The sequence below is a fragment of the Lithobates pipiens genome, unplaced genomic scaffold (genome assembly GCF_037356315.1).
Source record: "Lithobates pipiens isolate NorthernLeopardFrog02 unplaced genomic scaffold, aLitPip1_a1.2 Scaffold_27, whole genome shotgun sequence".
NCBI classification, from domain to species: Eukaryota; Metazoa; Chordata; class Amphibia; order Anura; family Ranidae; genus Lithobates; species Lithobates pipiens.
The window spans coordinates 111627530-111652586 of NW_027507788.1; the positions used below are offsets into that span (position 1 = coordinate 111627530).

At 41.4% G+C, this 25057-nt stretch overlaps 1 protein-coding gene across 2 annotated transcripts in view; it reads left to right on the plus strand.

Moving 5' to 3' along the window:
• The window catches only part of TRIM29 (tripartite motif containing 29), a 58231-nt gene that overhangs the window by 4409 nt on the left and 28765 nt on the right, over positions 1–25057 (plus strand). For both annotated transcript variants that reach the window (XM_077457380.1, XM_077457379.1), the window contains exons 2-3: positions 23046–23141; positions 24297–24530. In XM_077457380.1, coding sequence (XP_077313506.1) covers positions 23046–23141; positions 24297–24530 — 330 coding nt within the window. The remainder of the gene's footprint in view (positions 1–23045; positions 23142–24296; positions 24531–25057) is intronic.

Genomic DNA, 25057 nt, shown 5'->3' on the forward strand with positions numbered 1-25057 from the left:
GGAGATTACACTGTGCTGTCCTTATGATGACTTTGTTGTCTTACAATTGTGAGTCCGTTATGGGCCTCTATTATAGCCATCCTCTAAGCCCTAATGGAGTGGGAGCCTACGCCCCAAAACGTGTTGACTTTGTCCTCAGATTTTTTATCATGATTGGTAAACTTTTACTGGACCTAAACTAATCTGTGGCCCTCATTCGTTTACACTTTTCTTCACTTTTTCTATGAACCCTCTGGGTTACCCTGTATAACAGGCATCTACCGCCCTTTAACTGGAGATCAACATTATTTTTTCCATTTGAATCCAGAACTCTTAACCCAATGTTTGCAATACCATTACAGGAAAAGAAGGGAAAGGTTCCAACGAGGAAACTTGTTACAGGTTACAACTGTCCAAGTGGGGATTCCCTCACTTTGTAGAGATTTCCCCTGACTTCCTAATGTGTCTACAGGACAGGAAGTAAATGGCAATTGCCCAATGGCACACAGATGGAAAAAAAAAACCTTTGTCTTAAGATATACATTAAGGGGAAAACTTTTGCTCATGATGAGTTTTAGTTGATTATTTTGAAAATGGTCAGCAGGTCTTACCTTCTTTGTGGTATGGCTATCTATCTATCTATCTATCTATCTATCTATCTATCTATCTATCTATCTATCTATCTATCTATCTATCTGTCTGTCTGTCTGTCTGTCTGTCTATCTATGTATCTATCTCTTTCACTAATTTAACTTCAGAAACTCCAAAACTTAACTGGATTCAGAAGGTGACTGTGCTTTGCACTACTATGCAGTATAGTCCTTGCATAGCTACTTGACAGGCATTTTTAGGTAAGCTCGGGAAGAGCGCAGTTTGGAAGTGGTTAAATGTATTGAGGCTTACATGCTCCTATGGTCCTGTCTCAACAGAACTCAGACTGAGGGCGTCTCCTTCATTACGACATTTCATAAATGCCTCTGTATAATAACTAAAATCTATGGCTGTGTAGCAGCCCCACCTTGGGTGTGCCTGAGCATTATGCAGACAAGGTACTTGCCGGCAGCCAAATTCTGCGTGTTACGCAGACTGACATCACTTAAACCCCACCTGAGAAATTGATAAGTGACAGCTTGCAGCCGTGGTCTGTATTCAAAAGTAGTTTCTTAGGACTCCAGGCTTTAAAACTGGATAAATCCAGATTTACTTGCTAAATCCTTAGGCAGCCAATCACGGCAATTCTTTTGTTACCCAGCTCTTTTTTTGGGTGCCTTGGTGGGGATAGGAAGTAACAAATAAAAAGTAAAATTGATTCACGTCTACTTTATGTGTTCTATGTTTTTCCTCATATTAAGTTATGCTATTGAAAGAAGCTGTTCGCTTTTTTCAATTATAGCAAGACCAGGACATTTATTCATGCTGAATACAGACATGCAACTGTTAAAGGAAAAAAACTGTTTCATATATCTATTTATATATTTTTGTGCAGACAATCATTTTTTGCTATGTATATTTGTACTATTGGTTTTATAAAAGTTTCCTCCTGCCTGTCAGCAGTAATGTACACTGAGCTGCGCATGCACAGCTCAGAGTACAATATGGCACCCATTCTGTGCTGTGGTGATGTGACTTCCGCACGCATGTACAGGATTGACGTCAATGAGGCCTTCCCATTCAAATAGCTGAACAGAGTGAAGAGACAGAGTGCAGTGACTGACAGTGCAGAGACTGACAGTGCAGTGATGGAAGGCTTCCTTTGACAAGTAATTGTGTGATTAAGTGCTAGCGTGTGGTGCATACTAGCATGTTATGGCAAAAAAAAGCTGCAGAGGCCCAGATAAAAATAAAAATGGAGCTTACTACTGCTTTTAAGAGAAGGTATACCCAAAGCCTGTTTCCAGGCCTTTGGTGACTAGCATCACCCTGTGGTTGTTGCCATTTTTCATTGAGAGCTTTCTACCAGAGCTTTTGGTTTTACTTATGTCTCTGGTCCTGCAGTTGTTACAATAATAAAGAGTTTCTTCTTCTTCTTCATCCCCTGTAATCCAAAGTAAATGAATATTGAAAACTCCAACAGTAAGTAAAATGGTGGAGCTTAGAACTCAAATGCAGAACCTAGATTGTCAGAAACTCTGAAAACTATGACCTATCATCACCCACCCAGTGGATCCACCCAGAGCTTAAATAAACTTGGACATACACCTATACAATAAACTGACATCTTCCTTCTCCATTTTAACTGCACATGATTTAGAAATTCAGCATAGTCATTCCTGGTAGTTTGCATGCCAAATAAACATTTATGGTATGTTAACAGGTTTTAAAAGCTTAACCAGCAACACTACTGTTACCGTAGCAAAACAGGTTCTTCTACATTCGTCCAACTACAGTATGCATTATGGTGTCCTCTTTGTCCTGATATGGGTTTTCATCTGGGGATTAAACATAAATGAACTTTGTGAATAGATGCCAACATTTTAAAATCATTTTCAGGGACACATTGTTATGGAGATGGTGTATATCAGCTTATCAAATACTATATAATCATACTACTACAAATAGTACAAATCCAATCATGACATGTTTGTTGCACAAGGGCTGATTTACTCAAGCTGGAGAGTGTCAACTCTGATGCAGCTCTGCATAGAAACCAATCAGCTTTCAGGTGTTTTTTGTCAAATCTTAATTGAACAAGCTGAAGTTAGAAGCTAATTGGCTACCATGCACAGCTGTATTAGATTTTGCACTCTCCAGGTTTTAGTAAATCAGTCCCACTGTACCTTAAATCATGCTTTTCAATAAATCAGAGGTGTAACTAGAACATTCAGGACCCCAATGCCATGAAACTATAAAGGTCCCCCCCCCCCCTGACCTGAGCCAGGGGCCCTTTCCACTGATGCTGGTGCCCTTTACAGAATTTCCCCTAACATCAGAGTCCACAGAGTTTCCCCTTACATTATTGCCCCCCCCCCCCCCACCCCTTACATCAGAGTTCTCAGCATTCCTAGAGCCCCCATCAGAGTTTCCCTTTACAGTACATCAAAGTTTGTGGGAACACTGATGTAAAGGGGAACACTGTGAACCTTGATGTAAACGGGAATGCTGCAGACTCTGGTGTAAAGGGAAAATCTGATATAAGATGTTCTCTGGTCTCCAGAGGCCCCTTACATCAGAGTTCAAAGAGTTCCTTTTCACTTTGCACTGTAAGAGTGACTGACTCTGATTTAAGGGGAAATGCTGGGGACTCTGATGTGGGGGTTTGGGGGGTTGATACTCTGGTTACCAGATACCCCCTTATATCAGATTTCGACTTTAAACCAGAGTCTACAGGGTGAATACACTAAAGTAAAGGGGTTTACCGATGTAGAGGAGTGAGGACATTGTTATAAGGGGAGACCCTTATATCAGTGTACTCCCTTGCCTAAGGGTCTCCATTCTGGCTTACATCAATGACCCTCTATAGAGTGACTGACTTCCCCACAGACTCTGTGTGGCCTGGAGCTGTCACACACTGACCTCCTATAAGTATTTTGTTCCTCCTCTATGCCCATGCCCCCCACTTGCTGTTGCTTTTAAATTCAACCGACCAGTGGTCTGAGCCAAAGCCAGTCCAGCCGAGACTGAGACGATCACGGCTTGGGTGGGGGAGGCGGTCCACTGATCAGGTGCGTGGCGACAGTATGGTGCTTGGCGCCTTTCACGTAAATTTGAAAGTGACTGCAAGGAGAGGGGGGAAGGAGGCCTCACCCCCCAACTCCACAGTGGCAGAACAACAGGGCCCAGTCACAGGTGCTCCCCTTGTGACCCTGGTAGTTCTGCCACTGCAATAAATGCATTTGTTTAGTTATTACACTGTACCTTAAAGACCCCTTTCACACTGGAGGTGCCTGTAAAGCACCTGAAAAATGCCTTATCTGCAGTCCCAGTGTGAAACCCTGAGTGCTTTCACACTGGGGCGCTGCTCTGGCAGGACATTAAAAAAAGTTCTGCAAGCAGCATCTTTGGGACGCTTTAGGAACAGTGTATACACCACTCCTAAAGCGCCCCTGCCCATTGAAATTGGCAGCGCCACCAAAGTGGCTGCAAAGCAGCATGGTAGCGACGCTTTGTGGGTGATTTTAATCCTTTATTCGGCCTCTAGCAGGGGTAAAAACGCTCTGCTAGCGGGCCGAAAAGTGCCTCTAAAACTACGGTAAAATGGCACTAAGACTAGTGGTGCTTTACTGCTAGCGCAGCCACACTGTCAGTGTGATAGGGCTCTAAATCATACAGAGCTCAAACAAGAAATAAGAAAAAGCTGAATTTTAATTGATCGATTATATAGTGCAGGTCCTGGGAAAATAGATCCCTTGTATCCATCTTTGAAATCCAGTTTGCAATTAGAATATTTACATTGGTTAAATAAGTAACTGTGGTATACCCCATGTAAATGGGGCCTTACTCCTTAAGTAAATCTGCACTTAAAACCAAACTCCCATGCCTGCTAAACATTTTCTCCCCAGCTTCTTCTGGATGCGGGGTCTTTGGCTGTCTTGATTGGTTGCATTCAATTATTCTAGCACCAAGAAGATTGTTAACAGACAGGAAAGTTTTTTTTCTTGCAGAAGAGGCATAGGGGTTTATTCACTAAAGGCAAAGAGACTGTGCACTTTGCAAAGCGCAGTTGCACTCCTCAAGAGCAATTGCTCAAGAGGTTAGTAAATGAGCAAAAGCTCTGCTGACTTCCATCATCCAATCATGTGCATGCAAAAATGCTGTTTTTTTTACATTTTCCTAGTAGATTATGCTGCATTTTATTTCTGAATTAGATCAGTTGATGTGGAAACACATATTGGTGTCACAGCTGCAACAGGGAGAGGCACATACAGTATAACCTTGGTTTGAGAGCATTTTGCAAGACAAGCTAATTTTTTTAATACATTTTGACTTGATATACAAGCGATGCCTTGATATACAAGTAGTGTCATGTTACAAATGAGTATAAAAGAGAAGAGAGGCACCTCTAAGTGTAGCAATATGGTTACATTTAATGAATGTACAACATTTAGCAACATATTGCTACACTTAGAGGCGCCTCTCTTCTCTTTTATACTCTGTAGCTCCTGCTGGATTTTGCTTCTAATCCTCATGTGGAGGCTGCCATTTGTTAATGGACATTTTATGGTTACACATGCTGGTCACATTGCTATAATCTTTTTATATGAACAATAAACTGAAGGACTTAAGAATAAATGGTTGTGGAACAAATCATTTGAGGTTCCATTATTTCTTATGGGGAAATTCGCTTTGATACACAAGTGCTTTGGATTACAAGCATGTTTCCGGAACGAATTATGCTCACAATCCAAGGTTTTAGTGTATTTGCAATTTTCAATACTTTGCATGCACAGTTGGTGAGCGTTGAGGAGACAATCTTGCAATAGTATCAAAAGCCCCTCCCACCTCTGCAGAAGAAAATATGTACTACTTTTATACTTTTCAGTGTATAATCTACAATTGTGTTTATGGGATTGATTTACTAAAGGCAGAAACACTATGCACTTTGCAAAGTGCTCCAAAGTTTAGTAAATGAGGAAAGGCATTACTTTGCAAAGAATAACCAATCACGTGCATGGAAAATAGAAAAGACTGCATCTTTGCATGCACACAATTGGATAATGAAAGTCAGCATAGCTTCTGCCCATTTACAAAGCTCTGGAGCAACTGCACTTGCAGAATGCAAGTGCACTTTGCAAAGTACACAGTCTATTTGCCTTTAGTAAATCAACCCCTATGTATGTGTTAGGGCACACGTTGATCTTTCTCCTATAACCTGCATCTATCACATGCACCTCCTTAGTATCTATACCAGCAGTAAAATGGCCCCTGAAGTGCATTTATACCATAGCAGCCAGTCCCCAGTACATGTTTTTTTTTTTTTTAACTGGAAAAACTGCATGCAGAAGAACGTGTACATTATCACCTCAACACCCTCTAGTTTATTTACAATAAACAGTCAGATTTTTCTGTGAACCACACCAAAGTTCCATTTCAACTGACTCTGGTCTAGTAGGAATCTCAACTCCGCTGCATTATTGTTGCTTAAAATATTTGTTACCCCAACACTTAATATTCCTGATATGTACCTGCTGTACCATGTACTTCTATGAGAAAGAAGTATTATGTTCTCTTTGTATTGCTTCCTTTATGTGAGATCCCTGGTGTTCCTGCTAGTCTTCTGTTTTCCTATTAAAAACTGATCACACTAAGCAGGAAAGCACACCATGACCAGCTCTCTAACTGTGCTGGGAACTCAGTGTACTCTCCTTCAGTGATCAGACTTTTTCTGACCCTCCCCCCCCCACACACACTGCACAGCCTGTCACTGGCAAGCTTAGTGTTCTGCTGCTTCTCCTCCCCCAGCTCTTATGCAGCTGAGAACTGAGGGTATGTGATCACTAATAAAAAGAAAGGAAAAAAGGTATTTCAATTTTTTTTAATATCTATACAAAAATGTTTTGCCTTTCATTTCTATTTTAAACTTAATGGGTTGTTTTACAAGGTGATTGTTTACAATCACTTTAAACAATCCTCAATAACAAATTCCTACTCCATATCCCATGCCCCCAGTACTGCTTCCATTGTTCCTGGTTTCCCTTACACAGCCTCATAACAACTACATTTTGGTGTTTCCTTTTCAACATTCATTGTACTTAATTCTACTGACACACTCCTGTTTTAGTGTCCTTTCCATTTTAGACACTGATTTTGACTTCTATTCTTCCTCTGTAAAACCTAGAGGACAGATGAGATCTAATGCTGCTGCTCCATAGTTACCCAGTATTGAAATTGGGTACAAAATGCATTGTGGGGCATACTTCTCCACATTTGCATTGATTGTTAATAATTATGGAAAGATCAGTAACCACCATTTCTTCTACTACACATATTGCCCTCTGGCATAAATTCCATACGTTTCTTTTGGACATTCTTTCCTCTGACATACCAGCCACAGTGCTCACCTGTACATACTGCATTATGACATACCTTCCACACTCCTCTTCTGCACATACTGCCTGCTATCATACCTTCCATATTCCTGTCCTACACATACTGCTCACTGTCATACCCTCCACACTCCTCTTCCATACATAATGCCAACTGTCATACCCTCCACACTCCTTCCCTGCACATACTGCCTGCTGTCATACCCTCCACACTCCTTTCCTGCACATACTGCCTGCTGTCATACCCTCCACACTCCTCTCCTGCACATACTGCCTGCTGTCATACCCTCCACACTCCTTCCCTGCACATACTGCCTGCTGTCATACACTCCACACTCCTGTCCTACACATACTGCTCACTGTCATACCCTCCACACTCCTCTTCCGTACATAATGCCAACTGTCCTACCCTCCACACTCCTTCCCTGCACATATTGCTTGCTGTCATGCCCTCCACACTCCTTCCCTGCACATACTGCCTGCTGTCATACCCTCCACACTCCTCTCCTGCACATACTGCCTGCTGTCATACACTCCACACTCCTCTCCTGCACATACTGCCTGCTGTCATATACTCCACACTCCTGTCCTACACATACTGTTCACTGTCATACCCTCCACACTCCTCTTCCGTACATAATGCCAACTGTCTTACCCTCCACACTCCTTCCCTGCACATACTGCCTGCTGTCATACCCTCCACACTCCTCTCCTGCACATACTGCCTGCTGTCATACACTCCACACTCCTCTCCTGCACATACTGCCTGCTGTCATACACTCCACACTCCTGTCCTACACATACTGCTCACTGTCACACCTTCCACACTCCTCTTCCGTACATAATGCCAACTGCCATACCCTCCACACTCCTCTCCTGCACATACTGCCTGCTGTCATACCCTCCACACCCCTTCCCTGCACATACTGCCTGCTGTCATACCCTCCACACTCCTCTCCTGCACATACTGCCTGCTGTCATACCCTCCACACTCCTTCCCTGCACATATTGCCTTTTGTCATACCCTCCACACTCCTTCCCTGCACATACTGCCTGCTGTCATACCCTCCAGACTCCTCTCCTGCACATACTGCCTGCTGTCATACCCTCCACACCCCTCTTCCGTACATAATGCCAACTGTCATACCCTCCACACTCCTTCCCTGCACATACTGCCTGCTGTCATACCCTCCACACTCCTCTCCTGCACATACTGCCTGCTGTCATACAGTCCACACTCCTCTCCTGCACATACTGCCTGCTGTCATACACTCCACACTCCTCTCCTACACATACTGCTCACTGTCATACCTTCCACACTCCTCTTCTGTACATAATGCCAACTGCCATACCCTCCACACTCCTCTCCTGCACATACTGCCTGCTGTCATACACTCCACACTCCTGTCCTACACATACTGCTCACTGTCATACCCTCCACACTCCTCTTCCGTACATAATGCCAACTGTCATACCCTCCACACTCCTTCCCTGCACATATTGCTTGCTGTCATGCCCTCCACACTGCTTCCCTGCACATACTGCCTGCTGTCATACCCTCCACACTCCTCTCCTGCACATACTGCCTGCTGTCATACCCTCCACACTCCTGTCCTACACATACTGCTCACTGTCATACCCTCCACACTCCTCTTCCATACATAATGCCAACTGTCATACCCTCCACACTCCTTCCCTGCACATACTGCCTGCTGTCATACCCTCCACACTCCTTCCCTGCACATACTGCCTGCTGTCATACCCTCCACACTCCTCTCCTGCACATACTGCCTGCTGTCATACCCTCCACACTCCTTCCCTGCACATATTGCCTGTTGTCATACCCTCCACACTCCTTCCCTGCACATACTGCCTGCTGTCATACCCTCCAGACTCCTCTCCTGCACATACTGCCTGCTGTCATACCCTCCACACTCCTCTCCTGCACATACTGCCTGCTGTCATACCCTCCACACTCCTCTCCTGCACATACTGCCTGCTGTCGTACCCTCCACACTCCTCTCCTGCACATACTGCCTGCTGTCATACCCTCCACACTCCTCTTCTGCATTTACTTCCCACTTTTTAGCATTCTGTGCTATATCACCCACCTTTCCCATTCTGGAATGGGCACACTTTTGCTAGTTATTAATAAACATTAAAATGTATAAAGTGGGCTTGTTAGATGGAAGGCCAATGTATTGTAAGGGAAAAGTACAACACAGTTTTTTCCAAAATATACCTGATTGCCCTCTGCCCGTGCTACAAATATATGTACAAATATGTTTGGAAAGATGACCTTATGGATGGAGATTTTATCGGCACTGAGGAATTATGAGTGGAATTACATATGCAAGCACATTTTTATAAATTTAAATATTTTACAATGCCATAAATATTAGTGAGAATGTAGGGAAAAAAGGCAGCACATGTTGCTGTTGCATATAACTAACTAACTATTTAAAACCCAAGTGGATTATTTACCTTGTTAATGTAAATTAAAATAAGGAAAGAACATTTAAAAATATAAATGTGGAGGAATGCTTTCAACATTTGAGAGCTACAAAACATAAAGCAAGAAATGTAAATATTGTAGGAATGAGAAGTAAGGTCACTAAACAGAGTGAGATAGATCCCCCAAAGAAGTTTTACCGGAGATGCTTAAATGATGGGGGGTCACTCTTACATATATGGTGGACTTGCCCCAAACTCCAAACCTTTTGGAAACGGGTTCATAGGATATCTAGCACCATCACCAGTAGCACGATAGAATATACACCAGCTTGTATGCTTCTCCACCATACCTCTGTCCCCACACGCCTCTACCTGAAATCATTGACCCTACATCTCCTTAACGCTGCCAAGCTCTGCATCCCTATCCATTGGGGCTCCCCCAATATCCCCTCCGTTACTGACTGGCTAAACAAGGTAGCAAAAATAGCAGAAATGGAGGAGCTCATTCACATTGCCCGAGACACCCCACAGAAGTTTGCACGGACCTGGGATAAGTGGACACAGTTCCGAGATTATGGCTGCCTTTTCTCATCGAATAGCTCCCACAATTGAGTTCATCTCTAGTCAACCCCCGTGTGTTTTGCTATACGGCCTGGAGCTGGCCCAGGTAGTGCAAGTCTTGGGTTTTTTTTTTTTCCCCTTTGCGTTTTTGCAATTCTACCCCTTTCAAAGGAACTCGAGCGGATGGTCATACGCACCTGTACAATGATGCATATTTGGTGGAGGAGCCCGGAGAGACGACTCCCCCCCCCCTCCCTTACCCCTTCCTAATCACCTGTCCCCCCCATACCTGTCCCTTTCTCTTTCCCTCATTTCCTAATATCCTACTGACCTCCCCCCGGTGGGAAGTTAGCCCAGACACAGATAACTTTGCTCTCGACCCGACCGACTGGTTCCAGTCAGCCGCTTACCCACTGGTTCTGCCCCACATACCGTACTATCGCCCGACAGTTTTACCATTCCCCCGTGCCCTCATTCATCATCACAACCCCATAGAGATATGGCAACACTCACAACTAACGACAAACCCCGACGGTTTCAACTTTGGGATGTATACAATACAATCCCCGACCACCCGCAACGGGACCTATCGGGCCAATCTGCTCGATCCTTCCGCTTATAGATGATACTGTTTACGGTGAATATTGCATTATGTAACAAGAGGGGTTCGTAACCACCTCGCAGTTCACGATGTTGTCTGTGTTCTCAATTTGCACTATTTCTTTTCCTTTTGATTGGTACATTTTGTATCGATTGTTCTTGTACTGTTTAAAACTTCAATAAATTCTTTATGAAAAAAAAAAAAAAAAAAAAAAAGAAGTTTTACCTATATCAATAGCAAAAACAATAGAATATCTGAGTATATAGGCCCCTAAAAAGCTGCTGTTCATTATAAATGAGAAAGAGAAGACAGCTTTGGGTAAACAAAGCAATATGGCGGTGCTGATATATAACATATATAATAGTCAGACAGACAAAATAAATATGTATAAAGCACCTGGCAAGACTAACACCCCCCCGCCCCACAATGGTGTCTGCAGAGCGAGGGGTGGTGCTAGTCTTGCCTAGGGCATGAGTGACTAAAACAGGGAACAGGATCAGAGCAGACTCACCAGGCAGAATAGTTTTGCCTATGTCCAGAGACCTGATGGTGCCAGCCTTGTTCAGCTCCCTAGTGTCCCTTCCCCACTGTCTGTCTCCCCAGCTGTGCCCACTTCATCCAACTCCCCAGGGTCCCCTCCCTACTGTCCTCCTCCACCCCCCCAGCTTTGCCCGCCTCATCCGGCTCCCCAGTATCCCCTCCCCACTGTTCTCCTCTGCCTCCCCAGCTGTACCTGTCAGACATTCTTCAGCCCCTTGTTTTCCCCAGCCAGGCTAGAGGGGAAGTCAGCAGCCGTGGCTGCGCGCCCTAGGCGGCTGCCTAGTTCACCTAGAGAACCGGCCCTGCCTGGGGCAACATCCATGAAACCTCAATAAAATAAGCTCAGTTATTTCTAAGCCATTGTTTCTAATTATTTTTAATATACAGTAATCTTTAATGGCTGACTAGGTACCAATCCTGATATTTCTGAACTGAAGTCCCTCCCAATGTTTATTTATCAGTAATATGGTAATCTAGGAATTTCTGAATGCGTTGGAGACAATCTGTTCCCCAACACACTAATACTGTGTCTAGCATACAGAAAGTCTAATGTAAAAAATACCAGTGCAAAAACATTTCACACAGCAGCCAATCTGATTTAAGCCTGCCTATGATTTTTAATTGCGATACATGATACATCAAGCAAAGACATGTAAAGTAACAAGCACTGATTGCAGGAAGTACACTCCCAGTAAACCTGTGAGATGGTATTTGGATTCTACTGAAACTGTAGTGGATAACAGGAAATTTTATGAATTCTGATATTAGCGCAGATGCAGGCAAGCATTAAGACATGCACATCCTCCAGATGTGTTTAGTATTTTTCGAGCATTATGTAAAACCTTCATACAAAACGTCCAATTTGCTTCAATATTTAACATAACCACCATGTACAGGGTTTTATATAATCTGTTCCCGAAAACTAGACATCTTGTCAACATAATACAGATCTCCATTTGACTTTTTTGAATGACAATACTGAGAAGCTTCCAATATATATTTTCATGCTTCTGTTCTAGTAATACCCTAACCCCTTACTTTGCCTTTCCTGTCCCAGTCATCCTTCAGCTTCTTTTGTCTGCAAAATCTATAAGAAATCTCTCATATCTAAGGAAAGACATCTGTAGGAGGACTAGAACTTCTTTACAATTGATTTTCTCCTGAAGATCACTCTTCAGAAGCATTTTGACAGGTGGTGGGAAGGCATTGTGAGGTTGATTTACTAAAGGCAAAAAGACTGTGCACTTTGCAAGGGCAGTTGCTCCAGAGCTTAGTAAATGAGGGGGAACTCTGCTGACTTCTGTCAACCAATCATGTGCAAGCAAAAGGGCAGTTTTTTAAATTTTCCTTGCACGTGATTGGGTACTTTTTGCAAAGTGTAGCTTTACCTCTTTTACTAAGCTCTGGATCAACTGCAATTGCAGAGTCCATTTGCCTTTAGTAACTCAACCCCTATATCTCCTTATCACCTGTCTTAGCCTCCCTTTGCGGTTTTCCCGAGTTTGGCTCGGGGTTAAATTTCTGCATTATTAGAGGTAACCCCGAGCCACACTTGGGATTGCATTGCAGGATCCTGGTGCGGTATACTTACCTTGTCCCCAGGATCCTGCAATATCCCCCTGCTGTGTCCGCAGGCTCTGTCCTCCGCCCGATGCCTCTCTGTGCCAGGCTTCGTTCCCTGTGAGCGTCGTGACGCACAGGAACGGAGCCTGGATGCAAATTCAAAAAACTGAAAAATCATATAGTTATAGTATGGTGTAATCTTACAGATTACATTACTGTATGAAATTATTTCACATCCCTTTTGTCCCTAATGCTTTGTCCAATGCTCTGCATGGCATTTTATATGATATATACTGTTCTTTCTGCCTGGAAACTGGAGATTGTCCATAGCAACCAAAAACTGTCCCTTTACATCAAAAGCAGTTTTAGACCAGCTAGAAAACAGCGATAATAAATTCGAACACTTGCAGAACTGAGCGATAGTGAATTGTGGGGAAATTCATTTTATGATTATTATATTATTATTTTTTATAATTATTTATATTTATTTATTATATTATAATTGATGATTTTGTGTTTCAAACTTTATCATACCCGGGATATCTACTAGTCTCTTGTTTGGACAGATTTAGGTGTGTTATTGTTAAGAATTACAGACCTACAATATAAAACGTCAAATTTCTATGCAAAACAATTGTACCGCATTGAGACGCAAAAATCTGACATAATCATACCGCCGGGGAGATTAACCTCTAAAATCTTGCACCAGCACATTGCAACCATTGCTTGTGGTTGCGGGGCACTCCCATTCAGTCAAATTCAGCAGGCGATACTACCCACTGACCAAGGGGATCATTTTTTCTGCACTGCCATGCAAAGCATTGTGGTAGCAGCACAAGTTCTCTCCCCTCTGCTGCCTTTGCAAATATAAACATGGCTCAACCAAGCATTTTTACCACCCCTACTGCGAGTGTAAAGTAGGCCTTAGTGTGAGTTATAAAATTTACAAAGGAAGTTGGCAGGCTAATAAAAAGAAAACAAAACAGAAAAAAAAAAAGTTTTGAGTGAACAATCTGGGCAGATCAAACACAAACTCAGCTCATATAGAGAAAAGTCAATCATATACAGTATGTAAACAACATTAACAAGCAGTAAAGGTACACAAGCGTTATGTTTTACCTTTTTATTGGTATCCTGCTTGGCCTATTCATTTACAGTTTGTCACAGATTTGTCATCGATTTCTACATTCTTTCTGTGTTTCATCATGCCTTGCTTTAAAAATGTCATTTATTTAAAGAAAAATATAGAGATACTTTATAAAGTATGACATACAAGGAATGTGCTTTAGGATGGGTCACTAAGTAAGTACGGTTGAAAATAAATCATTTGGAATTACTTCTACTGTATACATGTTTTCAGTATTATGTTATTTTGTGTATTTCTGGTATTTTGAAATATTATGTCACTATATGAAGAACGTGTTGGATCCTCTAATTAGCCCTTTCAAAAATGACATTTAACATTTGAGTACTCCGTCAAACATGCTTACATGCTTTCAGAGAATGTGAATATTATTTTGTGTGGATCTACCAAATAAAATGTTTATATCTTATTCTTTCAGCCTAACTGGCTATTACAAAGGATGACCCTTAGCCCTGGGTTTTTGATTGGACAGGTCACCTGAAGCCTGATTCCTGTTTCACCAGCTGCCTGATCTCCTGAATGTGTATAACTTTATCCAATCAGAATGCTTCTACATAAATTATCCAATTGACCTCCGGAAGATTTACCCCCCTTCATGACCAGGCCATTTTTTTTGCGATGCGGAACTGCGATATTTTAACTAACATTTGCATGATCATGTGACGCTGTACCCAAATAAAATGTAGATGTTTTTTTCTTACAAATAGAGCTTACTTTTGATAGTATTTGATCACCTCTGCTTTTTTTTTTTACGCTATATATAGAAAAAGAAAACCCCGACAATTTAGAGAAAAAAAACAAGTTTTTACTTTCTGCTTAAAATATATAAATAAATAAAAATAATCCATAGTTTGTAGGTGCGATAACCAATATACGCTTATTGGGAATCTTTTTACCAAAAATATGTAGCAGAGTAGAGTAGAATACATAAAGGCCTACATTTTTTTTTTTTTACGCTATATATAAAAAAAAAAACCCAGACAATTTAGAGAAAAATAATCAATTTTTTACTTTCTGCTTAAAATAAAGAAATAAATCTATTATTTATTATTATTTATTTATTTTAAGCAGAAAGTAAAAAAAAATATTTTTTCTCTAAATTGTCTGCGTAAAAAAAAAAATGTACGCCTTTATGTCCTCTACTCTACTCTGCTACATATTGGTGCCACACAGTAGCAGTAAAACTGCAATAGGGCGGACCTGAACGGACCTGAAGTAGTTATACAGTATCTAAAACTATTTTTTGTTGCTCGTTTTGGCAAGAGTTGGGACCTTTTGCCAGCTGTGTCCCATTCAATAGATTTCCCTTCCTCTAGACACAACAAGAAGGAAGAAGATATCTCTCCAAAGTTTGGTAAATCCCCTCCCCCAGGGTCACAGTTGAGCTTGAGATTCTTCAAGGGTTTTGGGAAGTTTTTTTTTTTTTTATGTATGTTTGTACACACATTTTTTGGGCATTTCACCCTAGATGTTTAACCCCTTCCCAGCCAGTGTCATTGTTACAGTGACAGAGCACCGATCACTGTATTAGTGTGACTGGTTCCTGCAAAGTGTCAAAAGTGTCAGTTAGTGTTCGATAGCCCACCACAATATTACAGTCCAACTATAAGTCGCTGATTGCCACCATTACTAGTATTACATTTTTATTTTTTCATAAGTATATCCCATAGTTTGTAGATGCTATAACGTTCACATAAACCAATCAATATACACTTATTGGGATTTATTTTACCAAAAAAAAGCAGAAGAATACACATTGGCCTAAACTTATACAGAAATTAGATTTTTATTGAATATGTTTTATAGCAGAATATAAAAAATGTTTTAGTTTTTTCAAAATTGTCATCTTTTTTTTTTTTATAGTGCAAACCCCCCCCCCCCCCCAAAAAAAAACACAGAGGTGATCGAATAGGTTATCAAAAGAAAACTCTATTTATGAGAAAAATTACACAAATTTTGCTTGGATACAGCGTTGTATGACCATGCATTTTTCAGTTAACTGCTCCCCGACCAGCGCACGCCGATATACGTCGGCAGAATGGCGCTGGTGGGCAAAAGGGGCGTACAGGTACATCCCCTTTAATAATCAGCGCCATGCCCACCACGTTCTCTGTGACCGTGACCGCGAGTCCCACAGACTCGATGTCCGCCAGGTGCCCATGATCGTGTCACGGAGAGGTAGAATGGGGAGATGCTTTTGTAAACAAAGCATTTCCCCATTCTGCCTAGTGACAGGACAGAGATCACTGCTCCCTGTCATTGAGAGCAGTGATCACTGTCATGTGTGTTGTAGCCCCTCCCCCCACAGCTAGAATCACTCCCTAGGACACACTTAACCCCTTCATCGCCCCCCTAGTGGTTAACCTCTTCACTGTCAGTGTCATTTACACAGTAATCAATGCATTTTTATAGCACTGATCGTTGTATAAATGACAATGGACCCAAAATAGTGTCAAAAATGTCTGATGTGTCTGCTATAATGTTGTAGTCCCGATAAGAATCGCAGATTGCCACCATTACTAATAAAAAAAAAAATATGCTATAAAACTATCCCCTGTTTTGGAGACACTATAACTTTTGCACAAACCAATCAATATACACATATTGCAAAAATTTTTTACGAAAAATATGTAGAAGAATCCATACATATCGGCCTAAACGGAGGAAAAAAGATAGTTTTTTTATATGTTTTTTGGGGTCATTTATCATAGCAAAAAGTAAAAAATATTGGGGATTATTTACTAAAAAAAGGAAATTAAAGGAAAATTAAAGGAAAATCCACTTTGCACTGCAAGTGCACTTGGAAGTAAAGTCGCTGTAGATCCGAAGGGGACATGCAAGGAAAATAAAAAGCAGCATTTTAGCTTGCACTTGATTGGATGATAAAATCAGCAGAGCTTCCCCTCATTTCAGATCTACCCCTTAGATTCAGGGCGACTGCACTTCCAAGTGCACTTGCAGTGCAAAGTGGATTTGCCTTCCGTAAATAACCCTCGTGTTTTTTTCAAAGTTGTCGCTCTTTTTTTGTTTATAGCACAAAAAATAAAAGCCGCAGAGGTAATCAAACACCCCCAAAAGAAAGCTCTATATGTGGGGAAAAAAGGACATCAATTTTGTTTGTGCACAGCGTCGCACGACTGCGCAAATGTCAGTTAAAGTGACGCAGCGCTGAATCACAAAAAGTGCTCCAGTCAAGAAGGGGGTAAATGCTTCTGGGGCTGAAGTGGGTAAAGTAACGCAGTGCCATATAATAAAAAGTGGCCTGGTCATGAAAAGGGGGGGGGGTTAAAGCTTCGGGAGAGCAAGTGGTTAATCTGTCTGTATGTTCCCAGTTTCAGTGGACTGGTCCCTTAAATGTATTTGTTAAGACGAAAACGTTAGTTCTAGCATTACATTGCCCAGATAACGCAAGGATACTTGTCTATATCACTGGAGGGTGGTGTAGAAACCTTTTCCGCATCAGATTATGTTTTCAAAACCATCACATTTCACGTGTTCTTTCTTACCGATGGACTTAAAGCCCATTAAAGATTTGCCATCCAGAATATTTCAGCTCTTGTTTAGTACATTGTATATTTTGTGTATATTTTGTGCTTCTATCAAGAAAAGTTCATTGTATCATTTGCTCACAAAGAAAGGTTTCCATTGATTTTTTTCCAAGGATGAATTGAATAAATGGCTTGTTTATGTAAAGCTATGCTTGGTGTAAGACACATAAGGAGAACAGAGAATAAATCATTCGAGAACCTGGACCCTTTTGAAGCTTGTTCTCGCAGAAACAAAGAAAAAATTGCTACAATAGTTTGTGCTCCACTTACTGTCCTGACCTGTCCTTATAAGTGGTTTTATATGCATTCTATTACAGTTTCAATCAGCATTGCTATTAAGAAGTAATAACTAACATTAAATAAATCCTTCACTGGATTTGCACTTGGCAGGAGAAACGCTTATCCTTGTCATGTACTTCAGACCAATTAAACATGCAGATCGATACTTCAAGGCTAATATATGACAATAATTAGGAGCGCTGGAATGCTTAGGACAGACTTGATAGACAGTAACTCATACTCTTTGCATAATATGAAACTTGAAAAACCTTTGAAATATGTAGAATGAGAGACAATGGTGGAGAAGGATCTGTGTGTTCTGGTAGATCATAGACTTAAGCTGGCCATACATTATACAATTTTCTCATTTAATTTCCTTTAGATTTACCTTCAACAATGTAGTGCAAGGGCCTGCCTGATTGCATACAAATTGAAAATGTTCAGGGTTGACTTCATATTATATGGTTTTGGTAAATCTAAGACCCTTTTCACACTGGGGCGCTTTGCAGGTGTAACAACATATTCGGTGACCCATCGCAGGCCGCTACGGAAATTACGTTCCGTCGCCGCCCTGTTGCTACACCCACACTAAGGATACACCAAGAAGGGGGAAAGCGGACATGTTGTTACACCCACCGGAGTTTTGCATTTTAGGCGTATTTATAACAGTAAAGTGAGTTTCTATAGTGAAATACAGGACTTAGAACTCCGTCTGACTGCTTAGATGTTGAATTTTACAAGCAGCCAACTTCTGTCAGATTAGCAAACCTGTGAGATGAGCAAGGTTGCCGCTGCTTTTAAAATTCAAGATCTAAGTAGCCAGACAGAGTTTACTGTTATAAATATGTGTAAAATGCAAAACTCCGGTGGGTGTAATAACATGTCAGCTTTACCCCTTCTTAGTGTATCCGAATGCCCCATACACACGGTTGGAAATTCCGTTGGAAAAAGTCAGATCTAATTATGTTGTCGGAAAATCCGATCAAGTGTGGGCTCTATCGGAGTTTGAGAGCAGGATCTAAAATTTTCTGACAACGATATCCGATCTGACTTTTTCCGATTGTGTGTAGACAATTCCGACAGACAAAGTGCCACGCATTCACAGAATAAATTACGAGACGAAAGATATTGGCAACTGGCCTCTTTATAGTCCCATCGTATGTGATTTACGTCACCTCGTTCTGAACAATCGGATTTTCCAACAACTTTGTGTGACCATGTGTATGCAACACAAGTTTCGGCCAAAATCTGTCAGGAAAAAAAAGATTTATTTTGTGATCGGAATGTCCAACAGTGTGTACAGGGCATTACTGTGGATGAGTGTGGGGTGTAGCAAGACGGCAGCGACGGAATGTCACTTCCGTAGCAAACTGCACTGGGTCGCAGAATATGTCATTAAACAGGCACTACAGTGCTAAAAATAGCGCCTGCAAGGCACCCTGAAAGAGCCGCTGCTGTGTCGCCAATGTGAAAGCCCCGAGGCCTTTCACACTGGAGCGGTGCACTGGCAGGACGCCAGTGGTGAAGGAGCAGTGTATACACTGCTCTTTTACCGCTCCTGCCCATTGAAATCAATGGGGCAGCGCAGCTATATCTCCAGCATAGCGCTTTGCAGTGGTTTTAACCCTTTCTCGGCTGCTAGCGGGGGGGGTAAAAGCACCCCACTAGCAGCCAAATAACGCAGCAAAATTGACGGAAAAGCGCAGATAAAAATAGTGCCGTTTTACTGCCGGCGCACCCACCCATACACTGAGCTTCCCAGTAAATGTCTGTGCAGAGGGGGCATGTCAGGACACGTCTGATCATTGGAGGAGAGTACACTGACTTCCCAGCACAGCTAGAAAACTGACCACAGTGCCCTCTTATGCCTAGTGTGGTCAGTTTTTAATAGGAGAACACTGGTAGGAATAAAAGGAAGCAATAGAAAGAGAACAGGATATTTTCTCATACAAGTACATGGTACAGCAGACACATATCAGAAATAAGAAGTTTGGTGTAACAAATGCTTTAAAGCGTTTGTATTGTCCGCTTGGTCATTTTTACCTACAGTTAAGCCTATAATGAATTTGGGGCAGGGATGCAGAGGCTGTAATGTGAATGAGGGGGACAGAGCTGCAGGGGCTGTAATGTGAATGGGGGGGACAGAGCTGCAGGGGCTTTATTGTGAAGGGGGGAGCAGAGCTGCAGGGGCTGTAATGTGAATGGGGGGGCAGAGCTGCAGGGGCTGCAATGTGAATGGGGGGGGCAGAGCTGCAGAGACTGTAATGTGAATGGGGTGGACAGAGCTGCAGGTGTTGCAATGTGAATGGGTGGTACAGAGCTGCAGGGACTGTAGGAGGTGACAGAGCTGCAGGGGCAGTAGGGGAAGAGCTGCAGGGGCTGTAATGTGAATGGGGACAGCAATGAAGGGGCTGCAATGTAAATTTGGGGACAGAGCTGTGGGGGCTTTAATGTGAATAGGGGGGCAGAGCTGCAGGAGATGCAATGTAAATTGGGGGACAGAGCTACGGGGGGGGGGGGGGGGTAATGTGAATGGAGGGCAGAATTGCAGGGGCTGTAATATAAATTATGAGGACAAAGCAGTGAGAGGACGGTAATATGAATGGGGACAGAGCTGCAGTGGCGTAACGTGAATGGGGGACAGAGCTGCAGGGGCTGCAATGTAAATTGGTGAACAGAGCTGTGGGGGCTGTAATGTGAATGGGGGGCAGAGCTCCAAGGGCTGCAATGTGAAGGGGGGCAGAACCACAGGGTGCTGTGATGGAAAGGGGGACAGAAAACACTGTTGTGGGAAGGGGATGCTATAAAGGAAGGCAGAGGACACCACTGTGGGGGGGATGATGTGAACGGATGCAGAGGATACTGACGTAAGAAGGGAATTGTGATATAAAAAAGGAGGGGGCTGTGATGTGAAGGGACTCAGTCATCACACAAACTTGCAATTCGGACCTCTGCTAGCAGAACATTTTTCTGATCGGACCTCCATGAATTTTAATTTAATACCCCTGGTTTAGGAGATATGATTTACCATTCCAATGGCACCTGGGACTCAAGGTAAAGGGAATATAGCTTATTTAAAAGTTTTAAAATATACAGATTCATTGATATCTCTTGTGCCCACAAGTCCTCCGTATAATAAACTGAGTTATTGTTAAGCCATTGTTTCTAATTATTTTAACATAATCTTTGATAGTTGGCTAGGGGATAGTGTAAACCTAATTTAGCAGCTATATGTAAAAAAAAAAAAAAAGAATCAAGGTCTTCACCAACTAACTATTGACATGTAACTTTATCTTTATTGTAGGGATGTTATCTAAGGGACAAGTAACCATAGAATAGAGAGTAGCGTGAGAGCCAGACTGAGATTTATTGCAGACAAATGTAATAAAGTAAAGGATGAGAACAATATTTCGATGTTTCATATGTTCTACATTAACTTGACTTTGATAGTGTTCAGAATTAATTAGACAAAATAAATGTGAATAAAGCACCTGGGGCAGATGGCTTACACCCATGAATTCTTAATTGGATAAGCTCTGTTATTTCTAAGCCATTGTTTCTAATTATTTTTAACATTCAGTAATGTTTAATGGTTGGATAGTTACCAATTGATTGGTGTAAGTGCAATGTAGTACTATATTCAAAAAAGATCAAGGCCTTCATCACCAACAAACATTTATCTTTATTTTAGTGCTTTAACTGGGGGGGGGGGGGGGGTTGATAAGTAACTATACAAACAAATATATGATAGAATAGAGAAGCAGATTTAATTTATGAAAGGAATATGTACGGAAATAAATCTAGAAAGTATGCTGACAGTGGAAAGTGGAGAGGGTGAGGTAAGAGAATATTTATCATTTATCACCTTTACTCCTCTGTCCAAGTTTCTGCATTCTTGGACTTGTTTGAAGACATTCTGTATGTGTAAATTGGAGTCTGCCTTTAAAGAGAATTCAATGTGCAAATGGCCTTAAACTGGCTTAAAAATGGCATCCAAAAAGTGATCAGTGATTCATACTCTGCATCATCTAAAGTTGCAAGTGGCATTCCCCAAGTTTTAGTATGGAGACTTTGACTTTATTAATAAACTCTATAGCTTTTTTGATTAAAAGTATTGTCTTCATGTTGCAGATGTTGCAAAACCTTGCAGTGGAATACATAACAATCTTATTTTAAGGGAGTTTGTAAGGCCAGAAATGTGAAAAAGGAAATTGATAAATTTTAAAGGTGCAAGCTACAGCCTGTCATCCTTATCCTGTCTTCACTACATTATGAGTCACTGATCTAGAACAAATATGCAGGCTTAGAATTCAGACTTTTCAGCCAATACTGGATGCATGAGTGTTCCAGGCCAATGACTTGAAACTTTGAAAAACAATTTAGTAGTCATATTATTATCTCTGCAGGTTCTATTTATGCCCCATGCATGCATGTGTATTTACAGTATGTGCATTCCCCATATAATCACATAACTATCTTTCAATATGTGTTTAGAACAGAGACATACCCTAAATCTATAGATGAGTATAGCACATAATAAGATCTCAGCTCCTCCCACACTACATATAATGCCAACTTCCTTTAAAGTAAAACTTTACTGGTAGTGAAGTTGTATTTACATCTCCACCCATACTCCAGAGTAACAGTCACCTACCTAAATACCTTTGGCCCCACTCTCAAGATCTTTACAATGTGGCCCTGTCTTGTGCCTCAAAGGCATCTTAGAAAAAAAGTCCCAGCCATAGCCAATAGACTTGAGCACCACTTGCCTCAAACATTTCTAATGCTGGATCTGGACTCCTCTGTATGGTTGGAGATGCCCAGAGGAATAAGCAGAGCGAGTGGTGCAAATGCTCAGTAGGTGGGAAGCAAAGCTACACAGTGAAGATCTTGGAAGTAGGGATGAAGGTTAATATTTAGGTAGGTGGCATTCACTCAGGAAGGTGGGGTCAGGATATTTAAAGGACAACTGCACTAAAAGTGGAAATTTCCTTCAAGCAAGGTCATATTTATTATTTGAATACTTAGGGAGCTGGGTAAAAGAAGGCAACCAGGAAAAGTAGACATTTTTTTCTCCTTTGGTTCACTCTGGAAATTTGTGAGCAAAACCAACATGAGAACAAAATTGTAGGGACAGCAGGGGCTGCTAGGGGCACTTTCTTTGCTAATGAAGCACCTAAATCCGTTGCATTAACACAGCAATGCATACATAGTAAATACATTATAATGCTTACATAATATCCATAACTCATTTCTTTGTTTCACTGAATATTTGGTGGATGCCATGAAATAAATTACAAATGACTGAGTGCAGAGACAAGTCATACACACAGTAGATTGGGTTTATGGTGATGAGTTAAAAGTTAATATCTCCTTTGTTTTCTTTTTTAAAGACAGAACTATCTGAGATTCAGGAGCAGCTCCACCTCCAGTTGCTTGATGTGGATGATGAAGTGGAGAGATGGCAGAAGGAGAAAGATCGCATTAGGGTAAGAAACTCATAATCTTCATTATTATTAGGAAAAGTGATTCTTTGGGGTTGATTTAGTAGAGCATGTTCACTTTGCAAAGTGAATTTCAGTCTGTAAGGGAATTTTTACCTAGCTTAGAAAGTGCTAGAAATTCACTTTGAAAAAAATACCCAATCATATGCAAGAAAAAGTAAAATTAAAAAATTGTTTTTGCTTACACGTGATTGGATGAGGGAAATCAGAAGTCATAGAAGTCACCTACTTCACTAAGCCAGGGGTCTTAAACTGGTGGCCCTCCAGCTGTTGCAGAACTACAATTCCCATGAGGCATTGCAAGGCTGATAGTTACAAGCTAGACTCCCATGGGCAGAGGCAGGATGGGACTTGTAATAATACAACAGCTGGAGGGCCGCCAGTTTGAGACCCCTGCATTAGGCTAATGAAAAATTCCCTTGAAAACCGAAAAGCTTATTTACCTTTAATAAATCAACCCCTATGTCTCAGGGCAAATATTTTGCAAGTTTACTTTAGTATTAGTTTGGTTTCTCTGTAACTGCTGAAGTAGACAGACTCAGGGATTACAGTTTTTTTTCTATGGATTGTAGAGTCAGCACTGTTTGTTGAGCGAATCATATTACTATGTCACCACTAAAGCAATCATAAATGATGTTTTAACTAAAATGCGAATGGTTGCTATTAGTTACTGTGCCTTAAACAGCATCTCCTTTATACTTTATGCTGCTCTAAAAATATATCGTAGGTTCACTCTAAGCAGGTTTCCCGCCAGATGTTTTTTAATTTGAGTGGGCTGCTATACCTACAGAAAATGCAGGGTAAAGGTCCCTGCACTATTTCCAAAAAGATAGCCTCAGGAAAAAGTAATTGTGCAATGCAGTCCTTGGCACAGGAAACCAGGCTGCGGTTTCCAGTCCTTGGGGGTTCCATGAAGAATTCATGGCACCCCCTGCCTCTGCTAACAGCAGTGCAGGTTAGGTGCGGGTATGGGAAGGCGTGCAATTACACATAGACCCACACTGGCATATAGGGTGAACCTAACTTAAGCCTGTGGGAATCAGAACAAATCGGAACAAAAAATAAAACAATATTGTGATTTAACTGTTTATCCCATGTAATAATGGATCCAGGATAACTGTAAAATATCTTTTTATTTAGAATTTTACAGCCAATCAAAAATCGGCTGTGGACCACAGCTTCAAGGATCTTATAAAAGAGTTGCAGAGACAGCAAGAGGAGGTAAAAACCAATTTAGAACATAAAGAACGTGCAGCTGTTGACCTCATTGAGCAAGTTGTAAATGACTTAAAATTGAAAAAAGAGCAACTTCAAGACAAGCAACACGATGGAGATAAACTGTTACATACTACTGATGCAGTGCTCTTCTTACAGGTAAGTTCATTGTTGCAATGTTACATACATAGTTAAAGTAAACCTTTTCCCGAGCATGTAAACATAGTAGTCCCTTCCTTGCCATTGCTGTTAATGATATGCAAATTTCGACTTTTATTAAAAGTCAGCAGCCTAGCTATCAAACTTTCCTGTGATTGAGAACAGGGATATATGGCTATCACAGGAAGAGCAAAGGTAAATGTACAGGCATAGCTTCACTTTCTCTGTGCTGCACATAGGCAACATGGCTGCATTCAATAGAAGAATAAATAGGTCACTTTGGGACAGACTGGTGCAAAGTTTTTTGGTGTCTGATTATGTTTCACAGATTTGTTTATAAGCTGAGTAGTTCATTTTTGGCAGTGATTCCTGTAAACATTGGCAAAGAAAAGAATTGCTTTAATATAGTTCAAAGATCACTTGTGTCTACCACAATCAACCTTGCACCACTCCTTTAGCTTTGTTCTAAAAGAAAGCAAAACAAAAGTCTATGGACATATGTTGCCAAACAGAAGCACAATTTCTTT